General features: G+C 43.7%; 1 protein-coding gene across 11 annotated transcripts in view; it reads right to left on the bottom strand.

Annotated features, from left to right (window-relative positions):
* Positions 1 to 883: 883 nt before the first annotated feature.
* SLX4IP (SLX4 interacting protein) overlaps positions 884 to 26,327 on the bottom strand; it is a 201,082-nt gene continuing 175,638 nt past the window's right edge. Inside the window, exons 6-10 of one of the 11 annotated variants that reach the window (XR_010119475.1) lie at positions 16,065 to 16,165; positions 13,349 to 14,819; positions 11,167 to 11,257; positions 9,600 to 9,672; positions 919 to 937 (exon numbers count right to left, since the gene is read on the bottom strand). Coding sequence is in view for 1 of the 11 variants with exons in the window: in XM_055266614.2 (XP_055122589.1) it covers positions 14,099 to 14,819; positions 16,065 to 16,165 (822 nt within the window). In the remaining 10 variants the exon portion in view is untranslated. The other 10 variants (XR_010119470.1, XR_010119474.1, XR_010119477.1 and 7 more) reach the window with 10 other exon arrangements.

Raw genomic sequence — 26,327 nt, forward strand, 5'->3', positions numbered from 1 at the left:
AGATTTGCCTCATGGCACCTCTGCGGAAGGAATGAGCTGTGGTAACATGCACATGGACAGCTTCCAGCAGCCGTGCAGAGTCACCAGGAGTTCCCTGCTTCTGGCTAGGAAAGCCAAAGCTCACCCTTCTCAGAGCCATCCCCCAGTGCTTCAACATTCAGGCCTGTCCACCCACGTCCGGTTTGCATACAACTGGCACAGCAGACTTTGAATGGAGGAAAAGCTGATAGGGATGTTTTTCTTCATTCTTGGGGAAACTTATTTTTTCTTCTAGGCTTGGAGTTGTGCTAAGGAACATCTTAAGAATGAAAGATGAGCTTTAAGTGTCCTGGGCTCCTTGTGCATGAGCAGAGGCCATCGAAGGATTCGGGATTGTGACAACCCTAAGAGTGGCCAACACTGTTGTGGCTTATTGGGGAGGTAGCCTGAAGGACCCGGATAGCAAAGAGTCGAGGCTTCCATGACATCTCTCTGCCCTAGCGTAGCTCCGCTTTGTCACCAATGCCTGCCAGTAGACAGCTGGGTTTCCGCAAGGTGGGGTCAAAGGGAGGGAGAAGTCTAGATCCTACTAGCCAGGAGACAGTCATTTTGCAGCAGTGGAGTCAAACAGTATCCTGAAGCAAAACCTTGTTCTGGTGGTTTGTAAACTTGGATTCTGCAGGACCCCAGAATTCCTTGGGTAGCTGCCAGATGCTTTCATGCCAAGAAAAAAAAAAAAAGTTGAATGAGCCTCTGCAATTCTTTATTCCAGGAGGGAAGGGATCTTGGGATTCATGGGTGTTATATTAACTCACCTTTTGTCTGGGACACCCGTGGTATTGGGAGGGCATAGATCAGCTTCCTCTGGACATGGCTCAGTGCCAGGACTTTAATTGTGAAGGGTGGATTTTCCCCTTCCTTCAGGAAGAAGGAAGCAGGCAATGGTGCTCTGGTTATCCTGGGGTTAGGAAAGTAGAGAGGAACGGACTCAGTGCCTTTACCATTCATTCCCCAGGAACGCCCTGGGCTCTCTTTAAAGGGGCCCTGGAAGGAAAAATTTTCAGTCCAGAAACTTGGCTAACTAGAAGGCTAGCATTAGAATATCCCATGAAACTCCAGGAAAGAACACTTAAAGCTGGTGTTTTTTAGGATGGGAAGCTCTGTCCCGAGATTCTGTACTTTCATGATGTAGAATTTGAATAGAAAGTGGAGGGGGAGGATGTATCTTAATTGACTAAAAGCCAAAGGAGACTCAATGATGATTTGCGGGAGGGTTTACAATTTTAAGATGCAGATTTCCAGGCCTGGTCCATGACCCTATTAGACCAGATGCACCAGAAGTGAAGCCTGGGAATTTGAATTTTTGACAAGCTCGCTCTTCCTCCCCCACTCATGCACTCTAAAAATTGGGAGCAACTCTGCTAAAGTGCTACAGTACCAGCTCTTAACTAATTATAATGTTTTTCTTCCTTGTTAAACTGAATTAAATGGCCTGGAAGCCAGTTTGTTGCTAAATTGCCACCTGACATCATTTTTAAGTAGAATAATTACACTGCCCCTTGAGCAAGTTGTGGTCTAAATGCTTCATGCCTATTAGCTGATCTGAGGGGTCAGTGAGTCAAAATGAACGTATTCTGTAATATTTCTTAGGTAGCAAGGAGCAAAATGGGCCAGAGCGTGGGTTTCCCACCTTTCCAAATGGCTTACACCTGTCTGCTCCAAAGTGAGCAAATGTGCAGCAAAAAACCAGTTGCCTTTAAAGGAAAAAAAAAAAGTTCTACAGGCCTATCGGGCTTTGAAACTTGGGCTGAGCAATGCTCCACCATTTCCGTTTCGACTATGGGTCTCTTTCTTGCCTCTACTGGGAATGAGAAACAGGAGTTCAGAGGTTCCTGGTCTGGGAAGACACACAAGCACATGGGTTATGGGAAGCCTCCTCCTGCTAATGTGTATTTATACTTTGTAAGCTCTGATTCATCCAAGCATTGGAACAGAAATCTGCTTCCTGAGGTTCTGTTTTTAAATAGTTTGCAAAAACAACAATTATTTTTCTTAACTTTTTTTTTCCACCCCACAAGCAGCTAAACATCCCAGCTCAGGGTATGTCAGTCTCCAGCAATGCCAACAAACAGCTTGGTTATTTGAGCTAAAAGGGTGCCCTGAGGCAGTTCTCTACGGTTCTGGCCCTAGAAGTCTTAAAAACAAAGTTTAGAAACTATTAGGGCAATCTTGTTGCATCACTTCAAATCCACGAGGTATTTCGGGGTCTATTAAAAATAACGAATTGCCGTTTGTGAACCATTGCCTTCCAATGGCTGTTAAAATAAAACTAAGAGCAGGTTGGGGGCAGTGATGCTTGTAGGGCTGCTATGGTATCACTGCCTGGCAGCTGAGGAGCCTAAACCCTGCCTGGCACCCTCTGAGATCATGTCAAAAGGGTGCGGCTCTCTTGCTTTGGACATATAGTCTACCTGTATTACTTGCTCTTGCATGCTGGGCACAACCTTCCTGGCTTAGAGTGTGTTTCTTTCAAGTCCAAGACAGCTTTTACAAGTCTCAAATTACGTATCATTATGCCTGGGTCCAGTATTAACCTGTGATATGCAAGTCAGGAAAATTAACCGGGAGAATAAAGGCTCTTAAATCCAATAAGAACCTTGAATTGAGGTCTGCCTGCTGCCTTCTCCAACCCACCCGCACTGCAAATATCCACACCAGGGCACCCAAGGGTTGAGTTATCCAGAAAGCAAACGCAGATGCCAGCAACATGAAAGTAACAGCTTTGTTTTAAAGAGAAGCTCTCCTGGCAGGGCTGGTGGTGCTCATCGGTGATCCTGGAGGGAAACACAAGTTTGCAGCTGGCTTCCTAATCACTACTCAGGCAACCAAACAGGTTGGCCCCTCTGTTCTGCACCTGAAGAGTGAAAAGCTGTTTTAGTTCACCCTTGCTGAGATATATGCAGTTGAAATACCCTTATCATAGATGTTACATGTGAAATACCTTTATCACGGGACGTTAATGCAATCAGGGACCTTACCCATCAAAGGATCCAACCCCCACTATTTTCCCAGAAGAGGAAACTGAAGCCCAGAGAGGTTCAAGGACTTGTCTGAAGTTATAGAGAGTTAGCAATAGCCAGAACTAGAACTTGGGGCTCCCGCTTCCTGGGCTGCTGTGTTTTCTGCCTCTTCTGGGAATTTGCGAGGTTTATGCCGGGATCCTGCCCTTAGTGTGATTTTAAAAGGTAAAGCCTTGGGAGATCAGCACTTCACAAAAATGGATGCGAAGTCTCAAGGGAGGTCACAGGAAGCGACTGCTAAGACAGTGTCGCCAATCTGAACTGGTTCTGCCTAAAAAGTGACATCTGTATAAATCCGGGAGCAATAGGTGTTTTCTGCATCAAAGGCAGATTAAGCCCTGCTCCTTTGTAGGCTGTTCCTTTGTTCTTGGGAAGTTTCCGATTTCCCTTTTAGTTTTTGCTTCATAGAATTAAAATGAGTTGCAGGAAAAGAGGTTCAGAAAGGAAATCAACAGCCTCACTAGGTCCCATTGCTCCCTGTGTGTGTGCACGCATATGCACACACGCACATTTTACAGGCGTTTTCAGAATAGCACTGCTGCTCACCGGGTCTGAGATGCAGGCGCCAGGGTCCTCACCAGTGTCAGGTGATTGCAATTATCATTAGGCCTCATCCCATGTTCCCTAACCACTCTCACTCTCCCTGGCAGCTTCCTTCCAGGTTATCACCACAAAAACACCAGAGCATTTAACAGGACTAAAATCCAGATCGCTTGAATGTGATGAAGTTCGCCACATCCAGTGTGCGGTTGGGCCAGTTCAGACACACCTGTGAGTTCCTGGAACTGCCTGTGGGCAGCTCTGCTTCCTCCACCTGACATCCCCAAAAGGCTACGCCTCCACACTCTGCCCCACCCAGCACTGATGGATTAGCAAAATCTCCCACAAGTCATCCTTAACCTGTTTGTCGTGTCAGGGTAGGCCAGAAGTATATTCTATGTAGAAGTTTCCTCTGCACCTAGGCACCCACACTGAGTGACTTGGAAAAACCCCATCCCCAAGACAGAAACAAAAATCCTCCAAGTTCAGGACCTGAACAATCAGGTGCCCTCAGGGGCTCTCTCTGGCTTTGCAGTGATGTTACTTTAGAAGAATTTTTAAAGAATTCAAGGCATAAAGCAGAAAGGAAGAGCGCAAACACGACGTGTCCTACAGGTTTGCAACAAACTAAGGAAAAAAGTGCCTCTAGTAAAGTAAAGAGAGTGGGAAGGGGCCGGGAGGGACCACCATCTCTGGCTTTCTCCGTCTCCACGCCCCATCATTTCCGTGCTTCCTGTGAGCTCTCAGTCGGACAGTGTTGGCTGCAGTGCAGTTACAAAAGAGGTCCTGAACATCTCCTGCAGAGTGTTTAGCCTCCACGTGGGCCTGACCCTTCCTTCATTAGACTGTTACTTTCACCTTCTTGGTGTGCAAAGCCAGGCTGTGTGCTTAGTGGTCAAGAGCATGCATTCTGGAGTGAGACTTCTTTGATTCCAACTGCAGCTCTTCCTTCGAGCTCGTGGTTTGAAATTTTCCACGTGTGTGTTCTAACAACAGAGTTTCTGGGCTTTGAGGTTTGCCAGACCCAGATTCTAGGCACTGCCATTTACTAACTTGGGAGTTTCCAAAATTCTTTGTGCCTCAGTTTCCTCATCTGTCATGGTGACAATAAATGTGTGCCACTGTAGTATTCATGAAAAGGGCTACAGGTAAAGGAAAGAACACTGCTTTCAGTATTTGCTGTAAGCAACCATTAAAAGATTAAGGAATTCAGCTAGATTCCAGCTGACAGTCTACTTTCTCACCATTAACACCATTAAACTGGGCCTGTCAGAGAAGAGCTAAGTGCTGTTGGATCTGGTCGTAGGCAGGACTCCATGATGGCTCCCAAAGGTCCCTGGCCCCTGGTTATTCAATCAAACACTAATCCTGGTACTGCTGTGAAGGGATTTTGCAGATGTCATTAAAGTCTCAAATCTGTTAGCCTTCAAATATAGATTATCCAGGTAGGGCTGACCTAATTACAGGAGCTTTTTAAAAGCAGAGAGTTTTTCTCTGGCTGGTCACAGAAAGAGAAGTCAAAGAGATTCAAAGCATGAAAGTGATTCAATGCCAAGGTTTCTCCATTAATGAAATGGACGAGGTCACGTGGCAAGGACCCGCAAAATGGCTTCTAGGAAGTCCCCTGCCAACAGCCAGCGGGACAATGCGGATCTTAGTCCTACAAATGTAAGGAACTGAATTCTGCCTACAAGGGAGCTTGGAAGTGGACCTTTCCCGGGTTGAGCATCCAGATGAGGATGCAGCCTGGCTGATGCCCTGATTTCAGCCTATGAGACCCTGAGCAGAGGACCCAGCTAAGTGTCAAAAACTGTGAGATAATAAACTTATGTTGTCTTAAGTCTCTCAATTTATGGTAATTTGTTACACAGGGATAGAAAACTAACATAGGCTTCTTCTAAAAAGGATCGTACCAGATATGTCACTTGTAGGTGTCGTATTTGGTTGTGACTGTACTAATCGTTGTTAGCTTTTTCCCTGATCAATTCAGAGCCGGCTTCCAGTGTAGGAGAAAGAAAAGCTCATTCAAGACAAGAATGAACTATAGGACTGTACAAAACTTGGTGCCTAATTGAAGTCTAAACAGTGTGTGGTCTGTGAGTGTCGACAGCTGTCTACAGCCTGCGAATAATGAGAATAGAACACAGTTTTTTCCTCTATATCCCTCCAAACCCCTATTTTATAAAATGTGTGCCAAATGAGGTAAGCTCAGATACCTGGCCTTGGAGGATTCCAGGACACTCAAGTCTTGAGAGAGTTTTCTCTCCTTATGAAACGAGATAATGTTTGACTTCCATTTTCTGGAGGTTTTCAGTGGGTTGGGCATTTCAGAAATACTTTGTATTCCCACCCCCGGCTTCCTCAGAGGCTTTCCCTACAAGGAAGTTCCCTCCTTGGGTGTCATCACTGCACAGTGGCCATTTCTTTGGCACTGAGAAGGGGCTAAATGTGAAGCCAAACTTTGTCTCCCACCATCTCTCTGCTAGGAGTGCCCTTGCATGGAGGGCAAGGCAGGCGGCCTAGGCAGACATGCATTGCTGGTAGCAGAAAATTAAGGTTTCTCTTAAGTTCAGTGAGCTTTTCTAAAACATTATTAGGACCTGGAATTGGACTTGACGACATGCAAAACAAGAGCCAAAGTTGTTTCTACAACTGGGGCCCAGAAGAGCATGAGATTTGATAAACTGGTACCAGGAAATGCTATCTTCAGGGGAAAACGGGGACAATTTGCTGTAGAAAATTCACAGATGGATGCAGAGACTCCTTGTCTTTGAGCCTGTGTAAAGATTTTAGTGAAATCTAGAAGGTTCTTTCCGGTGAAGATGCTTATTGGCATCAAAATAAGAACCCCAATAGCAACCCAGATCCCCGACACCTCTGGCATAGAAAGCTCTGCTGCCTACAAGTGCCTTCAGATTGATGGGGCATTTTCACAGGAGAGTCACCTGAGAATATTCTTTTCTAGATGCCCCAGGCTCTGCCACAGGCAGATGGCCCATGTGCTGAGCAGAAGGGCACTGGGACAAGGCTCACTGGGGCAGCATTTTAAGAATATATGAATAGAGCAATGTTGCTGCTTCACAAGTTCCTTCTCTGGTGCTGTGACAGGAAGGTCCCTCTAGGCTCCTCCTACTGGGACACATCCCAAATACCCAGCCCAGTCTCCCACCTCCTGGCTGGAGGCTGCCCTGATTTACCATTCCACCTCTCCCTCTGACAACAGGAATGGATGCGCTGGTATTCATCTTCCCAGGCACCCGCCGTGGGTTTGGGAAAAAGCCTTCTGCGTTCTTCTCACCAGTCAAGCGTGTGAAGGAGGAACTGAAAAGGCCTTGGGAGCTGCTGGGCCTAGAAAAATTCCCAGTCAATCCATCACCTGCATCCTCTGGAGCAGGGTCTGTCAGTCTCTCCACTGTTCCTGGGGCAGGTGGAGAGAGGGATGTGAAGCAACGAGTGGAAATGAGGTGTGAGTGTGCATGTGTGTGTGTGTCTAAGCGCAGAACAGGACTGGTAACAGAAGTGCAGGCGAGAGGGCGTGGGAGACTGGGAACTCATTTATAAAAGCTCTTCTGCCCTAAAGCAAGTCAAACTCCCTGCTGAGGAGTTGCTTTTTCTTCCTCCCTTTTGAGTCTTGTGTGCTGAACTGACCTCTCCCCTGGCAGAGGTCAGCGCTCTGCTCACCCCGCACACACTCAGCCTTCTGGGGTTTGATCGCCTTAGAGCCTGAAGAGGAGAGAATTCTTCAGCATTAATTTCTAAGAGAAAAGCCATAGTAAATCTTGTGAAGAAGCTGGGTTTTTTTTTTAAAGAAATATATATACACGTTATGATAAAAATCTTTTGGGAACTGTGCAGAAAACAAAAAGCAAACATAAAAACCATACATCATTACATAGCCCCCTCCCACAGCCTACTTCACTCCTAAAATAAATCAGGCTGGGTAATGAATGAGGTTTTAAGAAATGCAACTGAACTTAAAATACAAGGTCAGTATCTCATCCTAGGTAATCCTTTGGAGGATGAGAAATTCTCCTGATTTTCCCACAGGGTTATTTCAGATGCACTTTCTGAGCCAAACTATTTTAAAAGCGTTCATTCTTCCACTGCCCTGCCAAATGCTAACTTGAGATTCACACGAACTTTTAGAGAGCCTATTAATGATATTAATGATCATGATCAAAGGCAAACCCCAGAGGTTTATGTAAAAATTTCAGACAATTATTTAGGTGCTTTAAAGACCCATCTTCTGAACGAGGGTAACAATTTCTCAATGTTGGCAAGGATGATGGATGTGTTGGGATGTGTAGGTTCTAACGCAGCAGAACCAATGCAGAGGGGCCTTCAGAAGAAAACAAAACACACCTCTCTGTAAGATTAAAATGTATGACTGTTGACTGACACCTTGTCCCCAAAGCCATTCCTACTCATTTACTTGAAAGTAGGTCCACTTCTGATTTGCAGAAAGCCCCTCTCCTAAAGAATACTCAGAGGACCCTGTCTCTTTTAACATCCGCTATTTACACGCACACACCACATTTTTAAACAATAGTTCGTAACTATGGTGTCTCCTGAGAATCATTATTTGACGAGCTTTAAAAATACCAACGCCCAGGCCAAACCTCAGGGATGCTGATTGAACTAGAAGCTATCCAGGTGACCCCAGTAGGTGGCCAGTGTAGAGAACCATTTTCAAACAGATGTAGACATTAATACATGGGAGGGGAATGTTTATCCTGATGCACTAAAAGCTGTGTTTGGCACTTAAAATATTAGAGATAATTTTATTTGACAGATGAAGAAACTGAGGCCTGGGAGGTTACATGACTTGTACCAAACATATAAAACCAACTAGTGGCAAAGCGGCAGCCTGGACCCAGCGATTGCAGCTTGCAGCCCCATGCTGTTAGGCAGTCCCCAGATCCCAGGCCCAGCCCCCATGTCCAGGGCAGGGTGTCTTTCCTGTGGGTTAGGCCAGATGGCTGGCCACCATGACCAAAACACTAGGAAGAAATGAGCTACGCCTCATCGACTGCAGGGGTTCTCAGCATTGCACGAACAGCTATTCAAATGTATTATTCCAACCTGACTAAACTGCTTCTGAAAAGTCACGTACAAAACCAGAGAAGCCTGCAGTACTGAAATAAAAGGCAGTGTAGACAGTCAGCCCAGGACTTCATCAGTTCTGCGTAAAGATTAGATTCACTTGGAAAATGGAAATGAATCCACTTGGGGAATGTCAAGATCCTTGGAAAGGAGTCAAAGTGCCATAGTTTAATCCTGCCAAAGAGGTCTATCTTAGCTCATAGCTGGGAGCAGAATGGGGAACAAGTCCACATTGTAAGGAGCACCCCAAAATCTGAGGGGTCAATTTAATCCAAAATGCTTCATGCTGGGTTTTTAATACCTAAATCTTTAAGGCCACTGGTTAAATGGAAAGCTCTTTTGATTATTTTACATAGTATTCAAAACTGCAGAATTATTTCAACAAAGAAAACACAAACACTTCTTACAAATAGAGCATAATTTAAAATAGCTGTCCAGAAAAGGGCATTGAGAATATGTACTTCTCGGGGTTAATTCACTTGTTTTTGAAGAACAGAAGTGATACACACTAATTTTTTTTTGAGACAGAGTCTGGCTCTGTTCCCCAGGCTGGAGTGCAGTGGCACCATCTCAGCTCACTGCAAGCTCCGCCTCCCGGGTTCACACCATTCTCCTGCCTCAGCCTCCCGAGTAGCTGGGACTACACGTGCCCGCCACCACGCCCTGCTAATTTTTTTTGTATTTTTAGTAGAGACAAGGTTTCACTATGTTGGCCAGATGGTCTCGAACTGATACATACTAATTTTTTAAAACAATTTTACCCTTTATTCATAAAACAGTACATTTCTACTACATAAGTTTCATCCCCTAGGCATGCACAACCATTTGAACTATTTAAACAGTTTAAAACAAAACAAATGAGAAGATAAGGGAAAAAGAGCTCTCCTGGTGACTTACATGGCTGTTTGATTTTTCAACTTGATTGAAGAAAGTTATTCGGGGGATCTGTCCAATTTACACCTTCTGTTCCCTGATCAAATACTTTAGGGTCAAACATATGGTTTTACTGATTTTTGCTCAAGCAAAGAATTAACATTTTTGATAAGGAACTGTAATGGCAATTATAAGGTAATACGGTGTATGGTAATATTATGCTGCCAAAGGAAACATTTGACTATGATTAAATTCAAGCCCAGTACTGGGTAGCTCTAGATAATTAAAGATAATTTTATCCATTCAAGTCCCCTCTGTTAAGCTGCACATTGACACATATTTGTTCCCTGTCTTGTTAAATAAATATAGAAAGCAAATTAGAGAGAGTCCTGCAGATTTCTGAGAATTTAATTATACCCTTAAATTGTAATACCAATGATATATACGGTTAGATTTCTGTACTGAGTAATTACCCGAATTAACTTCATTTTACAACGCTTAATTTATTTTGCACTAAGGAAGGCTTTTAACTATTTAAGATAAACCAACCTAATTTTGATTTTTTACTTGCTTCAACGTGTTTCAATTCATTAATGTTTCAATAATAAGGAATGAACTCTCTTGTCTTGACAAACCAAGCATGGAAATTTCCTCATAAGAGAAAAGAAGAAATTAAAATGATTTCCATATTCAAGTCACAGCATGCTGAAAAGAGAATTTTGAGTTCTTAGGAAAGGCATCTGTTACCTCCAAAGGAGGGCCACTCATTACAGTTTTGTGGCAATATTACAGTAGGGTCTGCCAAGAAGGAATTCAAGGAAATTGGGAATGGCGACACTGTGATCCCAGGCCATCCTCTTGAGCAGAGGTTTCCTTCCCTTACGTGTTCTGCCCTCGCCAAGCTCTTTCTGAAATCAAAGGACACTGACATGCATAACAAACCATGCTAAAATCCAAACATGACACCAACGGCAAACAATTACACTGTGATCCCATTGTGGTCCCCAAGATATATCTTGAGATACTTGAGAGATAAGCTATATTCTCCATAAATCAAAATACAGAGGGTTTTTATGATTCTTGCTTTTTATAAAATGAAATACACTTCTATAGTATTAAAATAAGTGAACAAAAGAACTACAGCACTTACTCCCCTACCCCCAAATGTTTGCTTCTTTGCATTTCACAATTCATATGCATATTTGGACGACAGTTAACCTCCAGTGGCAAAGATAAGAAAATGTGAAAGAAAAATCATACAGATTGTTCCCAGACCTTTCTTGTTTACGGACATTAAAATGATCTCAACACCAATCTATTAAGATGCCATCTGAAAGCACATGGAAGTGGCTTAGAATCCATGCTACTGAGAAAGTTAGGAAATTCAAAGTTATAACATTAATCAAATCAGATCAATGACTTCTCCAAGCATTGGAGTCACAGGGACTTGAATATAATTTGGGGTACTATGTAAGTGGTTGAAGAACTTGTTCTTCTTGACTAAGAATACTGACACTGTTTCAGACTTTCAGATGCCAAATTATTAAGATCATTAAGAATGTCAAAACAGGCCGGGTGCAGTGGGTCTCACCTGTAATCCCAGCACTTTGGGAGGCCGAGGCGGGTGGATCACGAGGTCAGGAGATAGAGACCACCCTGGCAAACCAGGTGAAAACCCATTTCTGCTAAAAAAAAAAAAAAAAAAAAAAAAAAAAATACAAAAAATTAGCCAGGCGTGGTGGCAGGCGTCTGTAGTCCCAGCTACTTGGGAGGCTGAGGCAGGAGAATGACGTGAACCTGGGAGGCGGAGCTTGCTGTGAGCCAAGATCGCGCCACTGCACTCCAGCCTGGGCGACAGGGCAAGACTCTGTCTCAAAAAAAAAAAAAAAAACAAAGTCAAAACACATACCATTCCCAACAGTAGTGAGAACTCTTCATATCCTACCTAATAAGCAACAACAACAAAAAACCCCTGGCATCCATTTACCCCTTTGTACTTCCAAATATCCAAAGAATCATGCAACCACTCAAATAACAAGAGAGCCAGGGGTGTTTCAGCCATGTGCAAGAAAACTGCTTAAAGGCAAAATTCCTCAAACACATGTCACAGTGTGGGAACTGAGAGCAATTCCCTCCGTAAATCCTGTTAAAATCCCTTTTACATGAAGGGATGTGAGGGCTGTGAGGAAAACCACATCTATCTACAACCAAAGGTGCTATTTTTTCTCTTAGATCATAGTAATTGTTATATCCCCAACTATAACAAACTCTAAAGCCAAGACTTTTCTTGACAGAGAATCATTCTAAGTACAAGTATTAGCTTTAACCACCAAGCCCAGGTTAGCTAATGAAATAAAAATTTCTCAATACCAGAGTGATACTTCGGAGAAAGATTAGAAGAAAACAAAAACAACAAAAAACCAACAGAAAAACAAATAAAAACTTCTCGATAGAAATTTTCTCTGGTGGCTCCAGCTCAAATATATCCTCCCTAGTTCTGGAGCAGGCAGTGGTTATTGTTCTAGTACAGCTGTCTTTTTAATTCCAGACTCTTTTCCAGAGAGCTGCTTCTTGGTCTATCCCCTGGGTTATTCATTACTTGTGCCCTCCCTATATATAAATCGTTCTAACTGCTTCTGTTTAAGAAGATTCAATGACACACTGTGGTCCTGTGTTCAATAAAGAGCACACCTAAAATACTGTTTGCTCTAAGAGAGGGGCCTACAGTGGGCCATGGAAATGCACATTCTACCAGGTACTCGGGGGTTTCCACTCTGTACAGCCCACCCCTATTGTATAAGCAGAGTCAGCTCCACTGAAGTTAGTATTGTTGGGCTCCCTCTTCTCCTATAGAATCCCTTGACTGGGTTCCGCTGGGAGCGGGGAAAAAAGCCAAGAGGGAAGAGGACAGGACACCAGTAGGCAGGGCTGTTTCAAGTGGGGGTGGTGAGGCTGGGATCATGGGACAGGATCAGGTTTCTAGGCAGGGTTTGGAACATCAAAGTAACAGTATCTACCACCACAGTCAGGCTTGGTGACCAAGATGGAATTTCATGACCCAAAATGGTGCCATGAAATATAGCTGCTGCTTCATGAGTCTTACTGGTCTTAACAAGTGGGGACAGGAGATATGGGAAAGGATAGAATGGGATGGAATAAACCACTACTCCATCTCAAGCATGAACCTACACTATGCCTGTTTCTGTACTCTTTTCATTGTTTTGGGCTTTTCTGGGTGATTTTTCTGCTAACTTCAACACTTTAGGGAATATACCTGGTTTTCCTTATTACTTAGGGGAGGTGCTATTTCAAAGGACCACCCCCCGTTGAACAGAAAAAAAAAGATGTATTGAATGAATGGACTTTGAATATTGTTTCTTTCCTATTTTAGAATGAAATTCGGTTATTGGAAATTTTTAGCGGGTGTCCATCCAAAATAAGTCATTGCTATAATTCACTATGTGACATTTCAGCAAGCCCACTGGAGACAGTGGGTGACATTGTAAAGGGAAGGCTCCCGTCTTGAAATTTGAACTGCCTGTGAAGCCTTCCAACTGGGAAACTGGAACCTGGTCAACTGAGTTCCCGTTAGGTTATAGTCTGTCCCAAACCAAAATCCTGGAGGTGGGTGCAAGAGCAGGGACAGACGTGTTTGAGCTACAGGCAACAACGAGCCTCTCTGATGTCTTCTCCTAAGGTTGGGCAGAATTGCCCATCAACTTCAACAATTATAAGGGTAAGTAACACCTTCATGGGTGCCATGGCTGCCATACCGTAGAACCCAGGAAGAGAGTGACCCATACACCAAACCCAAGTGTTTTACAAGTTTGAGGGAGTCTGAGGGGATGCATGTGCACATCTGGCCCCAACTGGTGAGCTGGAGGCCATGGCAGCCAGGCTGAAGGAAGCACCGGGGAGTGTTCTATTAGTCCAGTGGTTCTCAAACTCGAGCACGTTTCAGAATCACCCAAAGGCAGTTACTCAGCACGGGGCAGGGCCCAATAACCACATTTCTAGCACATTTCCAGACAACGAAGCTGGTCCCAGGACCACATGCTAAGAACCACTAGCCTGTTCCTTCACTGCCCTCCTACTCAGGCTGAGGAGCAGGGGGATGGATTGTACCCCTGGAGCTGAATGGCAGCACGGCAGCACTCTTTGCGTGGTCCATTGTGTGGTCTGCACAGTGATGTACCAAGAAGGGGCTCATGATCAGTTTCTTCATGCAGTCCTTGCACAGTCTCCTCCCTGACAAGGTGGATGGCTCTTTGTCATCACTAATTACTCTGAAGACAGTCATAAAATACAATGATAAAGAAGCAATGCTGTTAGAACAAGCATATAGCCTCCTGGTTTGAAATGCTTTGAAAACAAACCATAGCCATAACACAGATAACACACTCCTTATTTAAATTAGTCATTCTAATTAATTCCTTTAAAATCCTGGCATCTATATTCGCAGCTCTCTTGTCACAGGTTTGGCCACTATGTCCTCAACTCCAACGGTGCAATCCTCTTCGGTGTTAATGGCCTCTTTCATATTTCTTTCTTTTCTTGGTTGGGCTGTTCTGAATTGTAGATAATCTTTCAGTGTTTGTGGCTGAGCCGGTTTGCTGTGCCTGCCCTGGGTTATTTTTCATAAGATGTCTGGAGGAGAGACTTTCCAAAACATGCAACTCTTCCTTAGACGTGGTTTTTGCCAAATCTTGTTTCAAAAGTAACCCTGGATCTGACAACTCTGAAGCTGGCAAAACCCTGACAGCTTTGCTTTTTTCCACTATTATCTCTCTAGGGACTAATCCATCACTTCCAAGAGAAACTCTCCTGTGGTGGTCGAAGTCTTCCGCAGAGCTGCAGTTCCTGCGTTTCTGTTGGGTTTTGGCCACTCGTGGACTTTGTTTTGGACCTGGTGATGCTGACTCACAGCTACAGACAGGGCTCCTGCTTAGAAGCCCTGTCTTTAACCGTTCCCCAGGATGAGGTTTTTGCTGGCCACTAGTGTCTTCTGGCTGGGTCTGATTAACTTTTTCCAGCTTTTGAACAGGAAGCCCCCAGTGGCTCTCAGCTGCCTTCATGTAATCCTCTGCTTGTCCCGTGGATTCTGATGGGGGACTGGAGGAAGCCTGACCATCATTCCTCCTCCTTGCTATCTCTGCAATCACTGAGTCACTAGATGTTTCCACAGTGTCTCTTCTGGTGTGTGATTTGCTCATGACACTGCTTTTTGTTTCAGTTCTTTTCACACTGAAACAAACAAAAATGATTTTATGGTTTGTAAAGCTCTCATGGCACTGTTTCCTCCAGATTCCCTCTACCACATTTCCTACACCTGTAAAAGGAGGCAGGCACTACCTGTCTTCTCGCTTCCCCAGCAAATCTGGAAACACTCCCCACCACAAGTGTCTGTTTAAATGCAGACTGAATCAAGCAAAAACCTTCACGTTTTCCATTACACATGATACTGCTTATCAATCATTGGGTTAAAAATGGATTTATGATGGTGTTTGTTCACATTTTAACTAAGGCAAAAAGGTATTCATTTCCAATGTTAAGGGTCAGTACTGCCTATATACTGATTTTTTTTTCCAGGAGTAGACTTGGGCTCTGTGTACACAAATGTACACATACACATAATTTCTACTTGTGAGTAAAGAAAAATCTTTTGGAATTTCTCTCAGGCTATTTCAAGATGTTACCCAAATACAACCACCATTTAGCTGGTATCAGGTTTGTTGATCAAACTTGATCAACAAATGGGAGTAGGACTTAGTTAATATAATTTGAAATGTCCTGGAAGAAATTTCAGATAGTCAGCAAGAAAGGCAATAAAATACAATCGTGGAAGACAAAAGAGTGTTGATATAGCTGTATATAAGCCCCTTGCTCCTTACAGCATGCACAACAGACAATATAACTTCACTCTGATGATAAAGTAAACTTTGAGGGGCAGGATAGAAGCTGCACAGGGAGAATTAGAGACTGAAGATCTTAACTTCAGCATATATTTACAGGTTTGTGAATGGCAAGAAATTTCCTCAACCACCAAAATATTGAAAGCTGAAATATTTATTTTGGCTGGCTTCAGTGTGAAAACAAATACATGTAATATTCATGTTCTTACTGTTGACACCAGGAGCATGAGGATTATCATAATTATATTAAAGTCGGAACAAGGATCTTAGGAAAGGAATGTATTTTTTTAGATCGGTCTGTAGTCCCTCCGAAAGTGGTATGAAACACACCACCAACAGGTGCTTTTCATCTTCAAAGAACGTGTCATTAATTACTCCTTGCAACACACCTGTGAAGCAAGGATTCTATCCCTATTGTCCAGAAAGCAAGAGAGTCAGGAGGGAGGGGAGAGTAAGTACGTGATAGAGGAGAGTTTGTGCTTCAGTTCCAGGCACTCTGTTTAATTCTGGACTTCATGTTATCTATCCATACATAGAGGCAGGCAAAAATGAGAAAAAGGAAACATATTGCACCTACATTTCTTTCAGAGCATTTCTCCGGAGCTTTGCACTGGGAGGAAGTGAACTCTCTGCACACTCAGCAAAGTAATCAGACACTCCATGGAGAACTCTTTCTGTCTACTCCAAAAGATAACAAAGGTTCAACCAGAAATCTATTAGCTGAACATGAGAGAAAACAGTTACACTTTGAATGCCCCAATGAACACATTTATTTTTGTAAAGACTGAATGAAACTGCTCAGTGGTAAGCTATTTTAACCTTTTTTACCTAGGACTTTATGGCTAATTGTAACTTCTTTTGGACTCCCAGTCCACATTTCATACATTAATATGCGTCATAAACATACAAAACTGTAAGGCAAAGAATGTTGATTCCAAACCATCTGGGAACTCTTGGCCAGTATCTGGTATCTGTGAGGCTCAGGCTGTGACGAAAGCCCCAGAATCCTACTGTGTGGGGCAACGTGCCTGTGAGCTCTGTTCTTCTAGCAAGACCTGGTGACGCAATGGTCTACACCCTTATCATCCTAAGAATTCCCCATATTTTCTCTATCTGCAAAAATAAAGAATATTTTGTGGCCAGACACAGTGGCTCACGCCTGTAATCCCAGCACTTTGGGAGGCCAAAGCGGCCGGATCACGAGGTCAGGAGATTGAGACCATCCTGGCTAACATGGTGAAACCCCGTCTCTACTAAAAATACAAAAAAAATTAGCCGGATGTGTTGGCAGACGCCTGTAGTTCCAGCTACTCGGGAGGCTGAGGCAGGAGAATGGCGTGAACCCAGGAGGCGGAGCTTGCAGTGAGCCGAGATGGCGCCATTGCACTCCAGCCTGGGCAACAGAGCGAGACTCTGTCTCAAAAAAAAAATAAAAAAAAATAAAAATAAAATAAAAAAATTTTGTCACACCCAAGACCATAGCAACAGTCAAATCTTTTAATATTGGTATTTTGAAAACTGGAGTTTGTGATTCTTGGCTACTAAAAAGTTCAGGACTTTTTTCCTTATACTAACCACCACACTGGTTTTATATAATTCATAGATTATCTGCCTATCTAGCCTTTTGTGTTCCCATGGAAGCATCATAAGGAAGTAATTATAAAATGTAAAAGCCTACCTACCTTGCCAACATTAACCCATTTCATGCTTTTGGAATCTCTTCTCCTTTTGGTTATCAAGTAGATAATTCACACAAGGTGTTAACTCCTCACATTTTCTGAGAAACTAAGTATTCTTCTCCATCAAATTCCAATAAAACGTTGCTACCACCAGAAACAGCTTTAGTAAGTTGTCAGTAGGTCCTTGCTTTAGACCTACACTGGAATTAGCAGTGACATTCCCAGAGTACCTGGTGGGTGGCAGCCATAAGTACCGTGCCTGGTTATCCTACAGGCCGAGCGGATGTGCTTTGCCTAATCACTGCCCTGCACCACTGCACCACTGAGGATGGGCTCTTCACGCTCTTCAATTGTGCCTATCCATCTCAGACCTGGGCCAGTGTCACTCGAAGTCATATCTGGTTATAACCCAAGTGAGTTTTAAGCTAGTGAACAGAATATTCTAGGTTTTATTGGATTTTATTGGATTATACTCCCTTTTTTTTGTTTTCTAAGACTTACTAGTTGGCCAAAATGAGTGACAGCTTAAAATTCAAATGAGAGAGAGAGAGAGAGAGAGGAATCGAAATTTATGTGTGAAACACTTCTAAACATGCCCTGTAAGTACAGTAGATTCTCCCCTCACAGCCACACCCTGTAAGTGCTGTATTTTCAGAGCTGAACAATTAACATAAGGAGCATGAGTCAGGCTTTGAACAACTCTGTGGGAACCAGAAAGCCTTTTGCTATTAGGAATGATGTAAATTCCCCAAGGCTGGAAGAAATCCACAATGGAAGGCAGACAGGGTCATAAATAACAACAATGAATACTGCATATGCCACATAAAGTATGATGCTGCGATAGTGACACTCTTTCAAATCTCGTGTTAAATTCAATCACTGCCTTTATTTATTTATGTTAAAAATTCAGTTTAAAGAGCACTATGCATTTCCTATGGGAACTTCAAAAACTCCTTTAAGAAGCAGAGCAGTCGGCTCTCATCCCAAATTCCTCTGACAACAATGAGGGAAAATGTCCTTGGAAGAAAAAGGACAACAGAAAAGGTGACAGAGTAACAGGAGGAAATGTCCTGTTCAAAAAGTGTAAAATCTGTGACTTAGTTTTCAAAAAAAAAAAAGAAAAAAAGAAAAGAAAAGAAAAAGAAAAAAAGAAAGAGAAAGGCAAGGCGGGGTCTCCTGCTTACAAATTAAAACCACATTTGGCAATTTGTTGAAGGAGGCATATTTACATTTGTATGAAGACTGGGTGGGCAGGAAAAAAAAGATTAGACTCCCTCTTCAGCCCCTGAGCTGTCAGGTCTCATTAGAAATCTCTTACTCTAACATTGCTAGGGTCAATTCACTCCCCTTTGTCGCTAAATCAGAGCCTCCGGTGCCGCTCCCCTCCCCCGCCCCACCAACCCCCCAACCCCCCAAACAAGTATTCCTTAGGAAGCAGCTATCACCTGGGAACAGGATTTCCTAAAGGGAGTTGTCCTGATTACTAATGGCTTCTCACATCTGGCATCAAAATGCAATCTGAGGCTTATCCGGAGGCACAACGCCAAGGTGCAGATATATAATGTGTGCTAAGGGGGTTGCAAGTGCCTTCTGGGCTTATGGGAAGACCCTACTACTTTTCAGATTCTGCCATGAATAATGATCCCATCATCTCTTGCAAAGAATGAAGATAAACCCAACATATTCAAAGAGGCTACCGAAGAGCTGGCCATCCAAAGCCCAGAACGGGACATTCTGAGTCCACGGAGACTCAGGTATTAAAAAATTAGATTAACCAACAGGATCTTCCAGGGCCTTCATAAATGATTCCTTACAACCTGGAAGGTAGCTCTTACTCTTGGGCCAAGGAATAAAATCCTACAAACATCATTCCTTGGTATACTCCATTTCCAGCCATCTGCCTCATCCCCACCCTACCTCCTATTTTGTTTTACTTTTTGGTTATACTTTGAAGATTTTTGATTCAAAAGTTTCTCTCTATAAAGAATGTCAGTACACAGTTCTAGGGCAAAACCAAACAGAAATAGGGTAAAGCCCTGGCCTCTAGGGAGATACCCTCCCTCAGCAACCTAAGCAGCCTAGGCAGGTCACAGGGCAAGGGATCAGGACTTTTCTCCATCTTTGAGGGTACTCTGGAGACCAGTACCCCAAGGATGAAGACAGTCAACGCACATGTCCCAGTACAGACCCAAGGAGAAGGCTGAACAGATGAATGTTTGAGTATGACGATGGGTGATATTACCCTATTCCTGTATGGGCTGACCTGGGAAACACATTTTAAATTCCAGGATAGAAAGGACTGCAAAGAGAGTCCCCACCAGGATGAGCTAGGTGCCTAAGATATCCTTCTTGCCTCTAATCAGAGAACAGGCTGATTTGAGATGCAGTTAGAAATACTGGGCCAGGCGCAGTGGTTCATGCTTGTAATCCCAGCACTTTGAGAGGCCGAGGTAGGAGGATAGCTTGAGCTCAGGAGTTCGAGACCAGCCTAGGCAACATAGTGAGACCTCATCTCTACAAAAAATTAGCCTGGCGTGGTGGTGTGCACTTATAGTCCCAGCTACTCAGCAGGCTGAGGTGGGAGGATCACTTGAGCCCAGGAGGTCAAGGCTGCAGTAAGCCATGATTGTGCCACTGCGTTCCAGCCTAGGTGACAGAGTAAGGCTTTGAAAAAAATAAAAAGAAAGAAGGAAAAAAAGAAAGAAAGAAAGAAAGAAAAGAAAAGAAAAAAAGCAAGCAAGCAAGCAAGCAAGCAAGCAAGAAAGAAAAAAATAAATAAATACTGGGCAATGTTTAAGTCCCAAAGGCACATTGAAACTGTGGATAAACCAAGGAGTCACCCCACAGTGACTTACTAAAAACTGGTTTTGAACAGAACACTGTTGGATTAATGGGAGATAGGGAGAGAAGTTGGCCTAAAATGGCAGAGAAAACACCTGCTCTTGAGCTTCCAACCTCCTCATGAAGTCTGTAAAGCACAGGAGGAGCTCCCGCAGGCCAGTGGGAAGACTGGCTGCATCAGAGGCACAGAGGGAGCCTTTTGAAAATGGAGATTCCCAAGACCCATCCCTGGAAGTTCTGATTCACAAGATGTGGGATGGGGCGAGGGCATCTATATTTAGGTTCCCAGGTGACTCAAAAACTGCTGATATACATAAAACAACACTCAGCAAGGCAGAGGCAGAGCAACAGATAAACAAACACAAACTGGTACAGTGAGACAGCCTTTTGCAAAGTGTGGTCTGTTTATTCCATGCATCAAAATCATGTGAGGAGTGTGTTAAAAAATGGTCTAGGTTCCACCTCAGAATTCGGATCTCTAGGAAGTGGGGTCAGGGCATGTATATTTTGGGCAAGCCCCTCAGTGATTCTGATACCCAGCAGAATTAATGAACTTCTGCCCTAAAGGCACACAGAATTGATAACTGAGCAGAATCCCACAGAATAATCCAATCAGGCAATATTGAGCTCTGTACCTGGCAATGCTTGAGGCCCTTGAGGGAAAGGACCTTGCTTTCATGGAGCCCCTATCTCAATGGAGAAGACAACAAACAAACAAATAAACATATGTCAAGTGGTGATGATGTTATGAGGAGAAATAAACATCTAAAGGGCCATGGGGTGCTATGTTAGATATGGTGGTCAGGGAAGGCTGTGGTAGGTAACAAGGTGGGCTTTACACTGAGACCTGAGTGAAGGACAAGCCACAGGAGCAGATGGGGAAGAGCACTTTGGGCAGGGGGAAGAGTGAACACCAAGGGTCTGAGGACAGAGTATTCTTGGAAGGTGCAGAAACTGGAGAGTAAACCAGGGGAAGAGGTCGGGAAGCAGGAAAGAGGGGTGTGTGTGTGTACCGGTGGTGAAAAGGCAGATCTTGTGTGACTTTTGTAAGGATGGCATATTTTATTGTGAGGAGGATGATATACCCGTGGAAGCTTCCTAGAAGAAAAGGGACTTGACATTTTAAAAGGAATACCTTGGGCGTTGTAGAGGGACAAGGTTACAAGGAGGAAGACTAGTGATGAGGCCTCAGCAATGATTGATGAAGAAGAGCCTGCTCCTTGGGGAGCAGTGGTTAGACTGGAAATATAATTTGATGGGAGACCCAACACAATGTGCTGATGGACTGGATATAGAGTGGGAGAAAGAGAAGTCACTGGTGACTCCACAATCATTGGTTTAAATAACTGGATGAAGGAAGTTGGCCTTTACCAACACAGAAAGTATAGTAAATTTAGGGTCAGGCTTGGGGAATAACACCAAGAAATCAGTTTTAGGCATTGCTATGGTATGACTGTGTCCCCTCCAAAATTCAGGTGCTGCCAATGTGATGGTATTAAGAGGTGGGGCCTTGAAGATGTAATTAGGCCATGAGGGCTCCACCCTCATGAATGGGATTAGGTGTCTTTATAAAAGGGCCTGAAGGAAGGAGTTGGACCTATTGTCCTTCCACCTTGTGGGGACACTGCTCCTCCTTTCTGGAGCATACAGCAATAAGACATCATCTTGGAGGCAGACACTAGACCCTCACCAGACCCCAACCTGCTGGTGATTTGATCTTAGACTTCCCAGCCTTAAGAACAATAAGAAATAAATTTCTGTTCTTTATAAGTTACCAGTCTTGGGTATTGTGTTATAGCAACACAAATGGACTAAGATGGTGTTAAGAGTCCTCCTGGATATCTAAATGGAGGTGCTGAGCAGGCAGGTAAGACACGGGTTTTCGGCAGAGGGAGGTCTGAGCTGCAGACACAAAGCAGGGAGGTCTGAGCTGCATACACAAAGTCCTCAGAGTCAGTCAGGATGAGCTCTACTGGGAAATGACTTTGGATGAGTAAAAGAAGTTGAGAAGATGAGGAAGATTCAGGAAAAGAGACTATGAGGGAAGCATCAGTGAGGAGGAGAAAAATCAAGATAGCATATTGCTCCTGGAGGCCAGAGAGAGTGACGTGGAAGTGAAGAATGAAATGCCAATGAAAGTGACAACTGTATGGAACACTGCTGACTGGTTATGAATGAAAACTGATCACTGGAAGGAAGGTGACTTTGACATAAGCTGTTTTTGGTGAAGTGCTGGGATCCAAGCCTACCTGAGATGGGGTCAAGGGAGAAGTGCAAGTGGCTGCATTGGCACTTCTCCAGCATGGAGGCAGACTAGAGACCGAACTCTCCAGGAGAAACAGAATGTGAACTGTACGAGCAACCTGAAATTTTCTACAGACCCATTACAAAAGTAAAAGGACACTTTTAAAGGTGAAATTACATTTCAATAATATATATTTAACATCATATAAAATATAATCATCATAATACGTAATCAATGTAAAAAATATTCAGATGTTTTATATACTAAGTCTGCAAAGTCTGTTGTGCATTTTATGCTTAGATTACATTATTTCTGACTTGCCATATTTTAAATACTCCATAGTCAAATGTGGCCAGTGGCTACAAGTACTGGCCAGCACAGGTCTAGACAACACCACTTTGGAAGAATTTTGCAGTAAGGGAGAACAGAGAAACGGCGGCACCCACCACTGTCACCCTCAATACAGCTTGGTGAGGCAGATATTAATACCACACCCCAGGGTCAGATGCTGCTGGCTAGAACCTGGCATGACATGGACACACAGCATGGGATGGTAACGCCCCTACCCATCTGACAAACATGGCCTGTGTTGGGAATGACTTGCAGCCAGCTCTCCAGCAACTGGCTGAAGGCTCTAAGACATTAATATTAGCTGAGGTTGGAGTTTATGGCGGCAGATCTTTGGGGCCACGGCATTAGGTTACTGGTCACTCCAAGAGTCCTTGGGGTGCACCAGCCAATCCCAGCTCATCCTGACCACATGGCTCACCCCATATGATCCTCCTAGTACCCTTCACAGCCATACTGGAAGCATATGGCAGAAGCTATCCCACCAAACTCGTTTTTAGGATTGTAAAATGTCATGTGAAGGCAATAAAGGGATGAAAAAAAGCTATTCAATGTCATTAAAATTGTTCTCAAGGTAGGACTTCATGAGTTCTGTCTTCATCTTTTGAGAGCTGGATCTGTTTTCTCATGGTTATGTACATGAGTTTCTTCTGATTCTGTTACATTCAACCCCAAATGAAAATAATTAATGGCTGGGCATGGTGGCTCATGCCTGTAATCCCAGCACTTTGGGAGGCCGATGCGGGTGGATCACCTAAGGTCAGGAGTACGAGACCAGCCTGACTAACATGGTGAAATCCTGTCCCTACTAAAAACACGAAAATTAGCCAGGCGTGGTGGCGCATGCCTGTAATCCCAGCTACTCAGGAGGCAGGAGAATCGCTTGAACCTGGGAGACAGAGGTTGCGGTGAGCCGAGATCACGCCACTGCACTCCAGCATAGGCAACAAGAGTGAAACTCCATCTCAATAGTAATAATAATAACCCAACCAGAATATTTTGAAAGTAGGCAATTCACAGTAGAATATTATAAAACATAGTCTTAGGGCATATTCAAAATGTTACTGCTTCTCGATTCCTCCTAATCACATCTGCTGAGAATGATACACCCAGAGTTGATCGAATCAGGCTGAGGCTCCTGGCACACGAGTCCCAGCACAGAGGTGAAAGGGAGTGGAGTCTAAGGTCTCATGTTCATTGTTGGCTTGTCCCAGGGCCAGCTTCTCAACCCTTTGATGGTTGGTTTCTCATCTACCTTACAGGATTGTTTGGGAAATTTAAATGCAGTGAGGTGTATGAAGCAACTTTGGAAACTGGAGAGTGTTGAATGCATTTTCAAATGTGATGCCTTCACAAACCATATGGGGCTGGAGAGAAGGCAAGAATGCCTTGTATTCATGAAGAACTCATGTGATTCTCAAAGTCCTTTTCCCAACATCTCATCTGGGCCCCAAAGAGTATTCATCAGGGCAGGTATTGTCACTATGTGATGGATGAGAAGAGTGAGACCCACGAAGACTGAGGCCATGCATGTAGTCAGGGGCAGAAATGAGTCTAGGAGGCCTGCTCCCTGTGCAGTAGTACTCTCTTCACTTTGCCCAATGGCCACAGTATCATTTGCCATCATGGTTAGATATGGACTTACAGAAAGAGAAGAGGACTTTGGCTCCAGTCCCCTCTTGGTCACTACCTGACTGAGATATTTGGACAACTGACATATTCTCTGAGCACCAGTTTCTTCATCTATAAAAAGAGAGATGATAATAATGCCTCTATAGTGGATACTCATTCAGTTCCTGGAAGCAATGCTCAGATTTTGTTTGGGAAAATCACATCTTCAACCCCTAGCCATGTCCATGCATTTCAAGAGATCTTGTTTCCCTACCTGACTCCAGAAATGGGCCTATGGCTCAGGCCAGTGAAACTACTGAATTCACAAGCCTCAAAGATATGCATCAGCCACAGCTGTCCTGGCAAGAGGCCTCACCTCCTCCTGCTGGAAGGATACGGACCTGAGGCTGCCGGGACCAACCACCACACATAAGCTGAGAGTGAAGCCAACACAGTGGAATCTGGAGCCAAAGATGGTGAGAAATGGAGTCTTAATGATATTCTTTGTGTCTCTGATCAAGCTGTACCTAAAGTCTGGACTTTTCAGGGGCATGAGACAAAAACCTTCCTTTTTTTTTTTTGCTAAGCTGCTTTGAGTTGGCCTTGCTGTCTCTTGAAAATGAAAAGGTTCAAGACTGATACAATCTCTTCTCAGGTTTGTTGCACTGAATAGGTTATTGTATGCGACAGCCCTCTGCAAATAATTAAAACCTTTTGCCAACAATAAAAGCAGATTAAAAGTGTAATATATTATCAGCTTATTTGGGGGACATATAATAAAGTATGACACTGGAACCTTTTAATTTATAATGAGACAGAAACGTTACAACCATACTTTACTGGACACCTCATGATTTTCAGGAGCATTGGCAACGTGAAATGTGACACATACGAAAGCCTCAGTTAGTTACAGAAAAGCAGCCCAAACAGAGCATGAATGACAATGACCACAATCCCAGACCACGAAGCAACATGGCCGTGCAGAAGCCACCTGTCTTTAAAATGAGGGAGAAGTCTCTCTTTCCTAAATTCCACTAATAATACTTTTAAAATTTTTTGATAATAACGAAGTAAAAAGGGCAAAACAGGTGGGATAGAGTCGCAATGAATAACTAAAAGAAAAGATGAAAACACACAAGTATGTACGTATTGACTCAAGGGAACTGAAGCAAACAGGAGGTGAAATGAAAAGTGGCATCGCATGAATTCCACTGGGACTGAAGTTGTTTTTCTCTAAAGATGACAATGATGATGGACATTTGCTCTGAGACCAAAGGCAAAACACTTGGCACAGGGGCTAGCACCTGGTATGTGAGTCCGCGTGAGACATGCACGAGGCAGACATGACCTTCCCCATTTCAGACTTGAGGAAACCGATGCTCTGGGTGGCCAAGCCATCTGCCCAGTTCCCACAGTGAGGGGCAAGCCTTCATTCCACACGCGTCTGGCCCTGAGTCCGTCCTCTGAGGACTTCACTTCTCTGCCTTCCCATGAAAAGGGCGGGTCTCTAAGGGGAAGTGAACCAGAGCTGCTGATAATGCTGCCCCTTGGGTTGGTAGTGAACACTCTCATTTTCTCTTTAAAGTCATTTTTTTAAAAGTTTTCTTTTCTTCCGAATTGATGCCAGTGAAGCTCTGTGTAGATTTGGGGAAGCACCCATAAGTGGCTGCAAACAGTATCACCCTAAACATGAAATCGGTGAAAGTAATCAAGGAAGTTATTTTGCAGGAAGTATACCTTTCACAGGGATTTTCCAGTTTACATTTACCTACCCTCAAGAACCTAAAAATATATCCTGACCAACCTTAGCCTCTATGCTCAAGTCTCTGGTGCCAAACAAGTGTGACAAACTTGGACATTTTGAAGAATTTATGGTTTTGGGCCAACACTTGACATTGTGAGGCTTATCATCTGTTCTGAGAATTGGATAGAAGCTATTTAACTTTGACCAGAAAAAAACATAAAAATACACATTTTTTTTTTAATTTTAAGGAATTCATGAATCATAGGCTAGTAACCCCAGTTTAAAAGTAGAAGGGAAACATCTGTAAAAAATAGAGAAAACATAATAGGAATTACCCCAGGCAGAGTTGGGCCACTTTAGGAGGTTTTCTTG

The sequence above is a fragment of the Symphalangus syndactylus genome, chromosome 24 (genome assembly GCF_028878055.3).
Source record: "Symphalangus syndactylus isolate Jambi chromosome 24, NHGRI_mSymSyn1-v2.1_pri, whole genome shotgun sequence".
Lineage (NCBI taxonomy): Eukaryota > Metazoa > Chordata > Mammalia > Primates > Hylobatidae > Symphalangus > Symphalangus syndactylus.